The 8,385-nt window shown below is 38.2% G+C and overlaps 2 protein-coding genes across 2 annotated transcripts; one reads left to right on the top strand and one right to left on the bottom strand.

The window, feature by feature from the left end:
- The first annotated feature begins 208 nt into the window (after positions 1-208).
- LOC121748597 (probable WRKY transcription factor 40) lies at positions 209-1,850 on the top strand. The gene is made up of 4 exons (XM_042143062.1): positions 209-538; positions 615-953; positions 1,040-1,156; positions 1,253-1,850. The coding sequence occupies exons 1-4, from the start codon at positions 389-391 to the stop codon at positions 1,607-1,609; spliced, it is 963 nt and encodes a 320-aa protein (XP_041998996.1). The 5' UTR covers positions 209-388; the 3' UTR covers positions 1,610-1,850.
- An 863-nt stretch (positions 1,851-2,713) lies between these two features.
- Positions 2,714-6,436, bottom strand: LOC121747186 (probable GMP synthase [glutamine-hydrolyzing]). Its single transcript, XM_042141185.1, has 5 exons — positions 5,488-6,436; positions 3,962-4,019; positions 3,788-3,871; positions 3,535-3,676; positions 2,714-3,236 (listed from the first exon to the last, which is right to left on the bottom strand). The coding sequence occupies exons 1-5, from the start codon at positions 6,026-6,028 to the stop codon at positions 2,877-2,879; spliced, it is 1,185 nt and encodes a 394-aa protein (XP_041997119.1). The 5' UTR covers positions 6,029-6,436; the 3' UTR covers positions 2,714-2,876.
- Positions 6,437-8,385: the final 1,949 nt, after the last annotated feature.

The following is an 8,385-nucleotide window of genomic DNA, read 5'->3' as shown; positions in this document are numbered from 1 at the left end:
ACCCACATATGCAAATACACTCGTATATAAATACGAAATTATGTAAGCGTGTGACAAATTTTCTACTAAACCGAGCTAGGTGTTATTTTCTTGCCAACTCCAACACTGCAATTAAAATATAAATGTACAAAAAAAGGTGTCTAGAATCTGACCATATTATGTCAAGAGACAGCTCTCAAAGGGACCATTATTTTATCTCTCACTCCATCTTCCTCCTTATCTTCCTTCCTACAACTTGTCTCCTCCTCTCTCTCTCCCTATAAAAACCCCCCACACCCCTTCTCTTCATTGGCAACTGCTGCACAAACCATCATTTCATCAACAAACAGCTTCAACAATATCAATCTCTTCAACTGCAAAGAATATCAAAAACTTGTCTGAAAATTTTATGGAGTTCACTAGCCTGCTCAACAGCTCATTGGATCTGAATTCCAAGCCTCTGAGATTCATCGATGAGTCGCCGCCGCAAGTGAAACAACAAGTGCTTGAGAGCAGCTTCATTGGCTTGGGAAGAAATGGTGTGAATGTCAAGGAAGAAGTGAGTATTATTAGTATAGCAGAAGAGTCTTTGTTGATTTATTTGATGTATCTAATCTAAGGTTTTGGTGTTGCAGAAGGGTGCTTTGATTGAGGAGCTGAATAGGGTGAGTGCTGAAAACAAGAAGCTGACTGAATTGCTGACAGTGATGTGTGAGAATTACACAGAGCTGAGGAACCAGTTGGTGGAGCAGACAAGCAAGAACATGATGAATGGTGGAGTGGAAAACAGCAACGCAGCATCAAGAAAGAGGAAGGCAGAGAGCAGCAACAACAACAACATTGATGTGTTGAACGTTGGTGCATCCGAGAGCAGCTCCAGCGATGAGGAGTCGTCGAAGAAGCTAAGAGAAGAGCACATCAAGGCCAAGATTTCGAGCGTTTGTGTGCGAACAGAAGCATCCGATACAAGCCTTGTAAGTCCCCTTCTCAATTGGTAGTATATTAGAAACAATATTGTGTGTTTCTTTGACTAATGAGTGTGTATTGTGTGTGTTTACAGATAGTGAAGGATGGATATCAATGGAGGAAATATGGGCAGAAGGTGACTAGGGACAACCCTTGCCCAAGAGCCTACTTCAAATGCTCTTTTGCTCCAACCTGCCCTGTCAAAAAGAAGGTTGGTTTGATTTATATCTTTAAATCAATGTGATACTACTACTGTTTGATAATTATTTCTCTATAACTAAATGTTTGTTGATGTGGGATTCATCAGGTTCAAAGAAGTGTGGAAGATCAATCAATCTTGGTTGCAACTTATGAAGGGGAGCACAACCATCCTCAGCCATCAAAGGTTGAGTCCAACACCTCTGCCTCAAACAAGAACTCGAATAACTTAGGCACCGTGCCATGTTCGACTTCTGTTAGCTCGACTCCTGCCACCGTCACCCTTGATCTCACTAAGCCGAAGGCCGTCCAACAAGAATCGACAAACGGGAGAGGCACGCTTGGTTCGCCGGAGATGCAGCAGTTCCTTGTTGAGCAAATGGCTTCTACCTTAACTAAAGATCCCAACTTCAAAGCGGCTCTTGCAGCGGCTATTTCGGGGAAGTTTCTTCAGTCCAATAATTAGATGGAGAAATGGTAGGGATAGTGAAATGAGTGTTGTGTAGATTCAAGTTCCAAATCGAACTTGAAACAACCTCAAACTTCATCTTTATACACAGAGACAGAGTTAAGGCAATTTGTGATTTGTTGTTCCGGGTGGCATTGTTGCAAGGGGAAAGAGATTCTTCAAAGGATTTTTTTGATGAAAAGTTGTTTAGATTAGATTTTGAAAGCTGTGAATAAATTTATTTTTGGGGTTTGAGATATTTGATGGTTAGTTGTTTAAGGCAAAGATTCTGTGTGGGAAATTCTCTGCTTATTCTGCTTGATGCATTTTGTCGATGCATATCCAATTCAATCTCAGTGGTTTGAGTGTTATTTCTAAATAGAAGAAGATACAAAGAATAATAAATTCGTCATTAGGGGCAAGAAATGTATTTGCGTATTGAAATGGGAATCTTATGCATAGATAGATTCTTGAACATATTCGAACTTTTTGTTAGTTTGGGAGAGTATGCAATCTACTTTTTTTTTAACTTGTATTGAAACCTTAAAACTTTACGGTTCATGCTATAATTGAGTGCAATCATGAATACTAAAAATAACTAACTATAAAACTGAGTGATTTAACTTTTGTTTTGTTCAAATGAGACCTTAAACTTTGCAGTCATATTTGATGGAGTCCAATTAGAATAGTTGCAACAGTAAGAACAACAAATAATTGAACTGAATGACTTTTCAAAACAAAAGTCTGATGATACTGTTTAAACATAATTCAATGATTAAATTCTAAATGAATGTTTAGGGACACAAGAAACAAAATTGTGGAATTTTCAAAGTATAAATTTTAAAATATATAGTTTAATTGTATGAATATTATATGATTCTAAGAGTTATGTTCAAAGCAGTGCAAGCCTAAACAACTTCACATATCCCTGTGTAAGTCTTTTAGTAAAACCAAAGCTTCAACCCACTAAGTCCAAACCCTAGAGCCTCCATCTCTCGAAATAAATCTGTGATGGTGGCGGCGATGGTGGTGGTGGTGGGTTTATGTAAAGGAGACTGAAGGAAGGGTCTCTCTCTCACACACACACGCACACATTATACGCTTCATAATTTGTCAAGCTGATTGAAGCAAGAAGCAGGAGAGGTTTATTCTCCTGCATATACATACATGTAGTGCTATAATGCAATCTACAAGAAAAGAACAAAATAATTTATCAAGATTTGTACATAAATCTCTCTGCAATAGCCGATCCAATTTTGGGAAACTAAACCCTTCATATGACAGATTACAGATTCAAAGCATCGATGTCTCTGGACAATTCAAATTGAACAAGATCGTCAGCTACATTCTCTTCATTCTTGCATGTAACCTCGTTTGTCTCTTTCAAATCAACTGCATGTATGCAGTCGTCATATCTGAAACAACTGGTGAGATGGTCGTTTGTGATCCCAGCAACTTGCATAAACGAGTAGACGACTGTAGGTCCAACTCCACGGAATCCTCTTCTCACAAGGTCCTTGCTTATGGTATCTGCTTTCGATGTCTTAATTGGAACTTGACGAGGATAACGAAAATTACTAACAGTAGGTTTGTGGTTCACAAAACCCCAGATGTACTTGTCGAAAGACCCCACTTCATCAATTATCTGCACAACAAGCATGAGAGTAATGATCAGTACAATTTTCAATTGTTCTTCCTATGCTTCTTAACATGTCAGAGTTCTCTTTCTGGGTTAGTCAAGCTTCACTTCCTGATACAGAGTCCTTCTATGTGGACAAAAATACTCAAGTGCTACTAGCAGCTATACAATCTCTTCTTGAAACTGGGATAATGATAGTAATATATAGTAAATCGAATACAATTATGATTTTATGAATGCAACCAGAAAGCTCATCGAGCCACAAGAGATAGAAAAGTCAATAAAGCAAGGTCTCAGTGCATACCTTACAAAACTGACGTGCATTTTCAATTATAGCTCGCAGCTTCATTTCAGACAGAAGAGAGCTGGCAGGACCTCCTGGTGCAGCGATTTTCTTCTCATTTAATTTTGACACAGCTATTGGATCAAAGTTCACGAAGACATCTCTGTCAAAAACTTGCACAACAAATTAGCATCCTCATAAATCTAGAGCTTACTTCATATCTGTCATAATAACTTTTTTTCACCTAACAATACTACAGCAGCAGTTATGTTACCTGAATATATGCCTTTTGCAGAGAATAACAGGCCATGTTATTTCAGCCAATGCTGTGGAAAAGCTAAGCAGTTCAAAGAGTTTCCTGCAAAATGGGACGAATGAACAAACTAGTTGCCTACTATATTTAACTTTTCAAATACATCATGTCAACTGAGAAGGAGGAGATATGTACTTGTCATCGTGCTCTGGAAGACCCCATTCCTCATCATGAAAAGCAGCATACAGTGAATCTTGTGGAAAAGAAATCCGTCAGTAGAGGGAATAACAAAGCACAATCACAGGCATGTTCAGATTAGATGCTACAATAAATGGGCAGGCAATCAGCAACATACAAGGGGGGCAGATAACAAAACCATATGTCAGCATTCAGCAAGAAATTTAAAATTTGTCATATTAAGGAAACAAGAAACAGCTGGAGTCAAGATACTTGGACCAATTGGTTGCAACAATGTTTCACAGGATTGGATTAATTTGTTATGACGACCAGAAGTCAATGAGAGGAGTGAAAAACATATCAGGACATAAGAAGAGAAATACTCTATAAAAATGTCCCAAAATCATTAAGAAGTCCAGTACAAGAACGAAATGTGTGCTATAGAACAATTACAGGCCCAGGTGACTAGTGTAATGGTTTGTTTCTCTTTAGAGGCACTGGATTTTAGATAAAGATAAGTGTACACAAGATTGTGAGAAGAGTATTGGCATCACATTCTTTGGTATTAAGAAACCACAATGTATAACGCTAAGGCCCAATTTTCTTAGTTAATTCCCTAGTTTTCCATGTTAATTAAACAGACAAACAGGAGTAATCGTTAGTCCAGAGGGATGGATACTCAACCAATCAGAAAGTTCCAGAATTGTATAAAGTTCTCCTTGGACATCTTCTTCATAAGCCTACATGGATCTCTCTTTCTCTAACATGTTGCCTCTTGGTAGCCATGAATATGATAGTTCAAATGCCACCTAATCAGTCACAAATATTCACTGAAACCAGTCTAAATGACACCTAGTCAGTGACACACATTTAGAAAAAGCAATGCGAGGAGTCATCCTAGACAGGGAAATGCAAAAATAAAAGATCTCCAGAGAAACACCACTTTAAGTTGGCCTCCGGAGATCTTTTATCCGTGTAATATTAATGTATGAATGCATTAAGCCGAGCAACAAATAATGTCTCTCTTATCATAAACAAATCATATCCACTATAGTATGAGGCACGTTTATACATTTTAATCTGGAAATTATCTGTGGTTAAAGTATCCCCCCCCAATGTTTGTTCTCCTCAAATACTGCATTGTCTCGGAAATTGATGATTATACACAAATGTTAAATCACCTAGTAAAGGTGTAGTAATGTTATATAGGCTTTGGCGCACCGCATAGCAGTTCCCACTCTGACATCCATCTCAAAGTAAATAAAAGCAAATGAAGGATTGTCAATTTGTCATCATCTAGTGCTCAAAACAGACTATGAATTCCAATGTCTACAAATCGAATTCAAATGCATTTCCTATTCCAATCCATAAACTTATGGCATCCAAACAAATTGGTAAAATTCAAACATAATTAACCAAATACCGTAAGTACCATTCACTCCAAGCATAGAAATCCGAACATCAACAGTAATCACAAAAAATGAGCATTTAATGTGTAGTATGATTCTATCTACCAATCTTTACTACTCAATGAAGTAACGTACCAGTGTTTGAAGTTACCCAAGCACACCTTTTTTTAACCAAAGAACCATCCAATGATGCATCATCACTCTCACTCCCAACACTTCTCACATATCCTTCCACCATCTCAAATCTCTCCCCTCTCGAGCCGCATTGCGTCTTCCTCTTTATAGTTGGTGCAGAATTTGCAGTTCGTCGGAAAACCCTCCCCGTCGACGCCCTGCTATGAGAGGACTCCGTAGAAGCATCCGAAGAACACGAAGCATTCATCGACAAGTTCTGCTGGCGCTGCCTCAGAATCGACGCAGCACCACCTACATTCTTCCTGGATCCCACAGGCGACGGAATTTTATCCGCAATCATCCGCGGCGACTTCAATGCCGCCGGAGACCTGTTCCCCTTCGCCTCGCCGGTGGCCGGAGGCTTCTGTGTATCCACACTCTTCGGCTTCACAGCTGGTTTTCTCAATTCAACAGATCTAGCTTTATTTCCTGCTGGTCCAAGCACCGGCCGAGCCTCAGATTCGGTAAAATTGATCGAATTCACCATCGGCGGCTCAGACATTATCGGCCACAAACAGTTAGGGTTTATAGACACAAGAAGCAAATCAAATTTCAAGAAATTCGCTTAGCGTAGACTAAATTAGGGCTTTAAGGAGGCGCATTGTGCTGTAGTGGAAACAAGAGAAGCAATTAGCACTGCATAGAGAGAGAGATGGGAGCACATTTAGCTACAGAGAAGTGTGGTGGAGCTGGAGCGGCGGCGCGGGTCGGCCGGAAGGGAGGAGAAACTGCTGCGGCGGTTGATCAGCGGGTGGCAGTGATGGATGATTCTAGAGAGAGAGAGGAGAAGCGAGTGTGTGCGTGAAACAGAGAGAGAGATAGTAGGTGAGTGCATTTGTGATGAAAGAAGCGAACAGAAACTAACCATTAAATGCTTGCCATCTCAACAAGGCAGCCTGTGAGTGAGTTCCCTTTTCTTTTCTCTGCCTTTTTCTTTTAATTATTCTTTTTACTAATTATATCTATTTTGATCAAACATTAATTAGGTCGGACGTAAACCTAAGTTTGACTTTTTAACACTACTACATTCTACCTCCATTAATAAATAACCGACTTTAATTCGAATTTTAAAAATACTAGCTTTTAAAGAAAAGTCTGTAGAAAAATTAGTTAAATATAAATTATATTTTTATATGTGGAATATGAATTACTATATATTAATAAAATATGAATAAATTTTATTTACCAAAAATAATACTACTACTACTACTACTACTCTATAAATGAAATACGATATCTAACGGCGAATAAATAATTAATAGCAGATCGTATTTATGCACAGCTTCTATTTGCAACATTGTAAATTTGTGATGTGTTTTTCTGGAAATTGATAAGGACAATTGTTAATCTACAGATGGAGCTTTTAATAGGATGATCGCCACTAACTTTTACCTACTTTGTAATTCTTTCAAATATTATAATCATTTTATTATCTTTCAATTTGTTCCAAAATTAACGCATCAAATTAGGTTAATCTCAGGACATTAGACGGGCATTGCCAAGGTGTGGCTGCTTCACCTTGATATTTTTTATTTGATTAATATTGCATTTCGACAAGATACTCTTCGAAAAAAATATTGGATAGTTTACTATTTTAAGATAACCGAAAGATAGGGTTATTATTGCAACATTCATGTTAATCATATAAAATACATAACGTACATAATTAGTGTGTGTTAATTTATTGACGATCAATCCTGTTATCTTCAGTCATAATAAGTCAAATAAATTAACAATAAAAAAGGAGTTTCTAAAGAAATCATATAGACCATTTTAGCATGGCAAGAGAAGTATTAAATGGTGAGAAATTGACAGACAAACTTAACAACTTTACCAGATATGAATGAATGAATTTTAGTTAACATATTTATTTAAATTCAAATAGTAGATTATTAGAGTTTATGTGAGCTAAAATAAGATCGTGAATTGTGACGGTTAAGAATGTACTCCTTAACCTCGCACAAATTCCTCCGTGAGGTCGCGGAAACGTTTGCCCGTCGATCACACACGACAAGAACTAGGATCAATTCCTCCGTGAAGTCGCAGGAATCTTTGCCCGACGATCAACAACGATAAGAACTAGGGTTTTGGATTGTAGAAGAAAGGAAAATAGCGTGAATTCTCTTATTTCATTGATTGAATAATGAGAATGACAATAGTCATATTTATAATACTCCTATGAATAACCTAACTTGGTGAACAAGATAATAACGATATGGAAAAGATATGATAATATAATAATAGAGATATGTTAGATATTTCTGAAGATATACTCGTATCAACTCCCCCACGGTTGAAATCCACCTTGTCCTCAAGGTGGAAATCACGAAGCAACGATGAGAGTTGAAAGCCAAAAATTGTTGAGAGACGTCTCCTCCTGGATCAAACGCACAACGAACAGCTGAACGTCTCCCTTCATCACCTCCATCATCAATCAACAAAGGATACCCAATATGGTCGGCAAAATTCCATCCCAAAACGAAAAGCTTTTTCGCACATCCAAGAATGCTCAAACATGACGTGTCATTGCGCGGAGGGATTAACCTCGCATCGGTGTCGAGAGATGTTGATCTAGGCTTCAAACGTGTAGGATCCCGAACAAGCAGATCCCCACAGATAAAGGCAATCTCCTTCCAATGTATTGGAAAGGACGGTGAAACTTTATTTCCAATTAATGCACATAGATAAGCACCGCAATTTTCACTCAAACAATTCTCCACAACATCGTGATATGTTATTCGAGCAGCCTCGAGAGATGCGATGACCTTCTTCACTTCCCCAATGGAATCAACCTCCTCGTCGTCATCTAACAATGTTTCTTCCTCTCCACTGATATATGGGCAGCACAGCGGAGAGATC

Source organism: Salvia splendens, chromosome 9 (assembly GCF_004379255.2).
Source record: "Salvia splendens isolate huo1 chromosome 9, SspV2, whole genome shotgun sequence".
Classification (NCBI taxonomy): Eukaryota; Viridiplantae; Streptophyta; class Magnoliopsida; order Lamiales; family Lamiaceae; genus Salvia; species Salvia splendens.
Note: the sequence above shows the minus strand (reverse complement) of the source record. Positions and strands in the feature narration are given on the sequence as shown.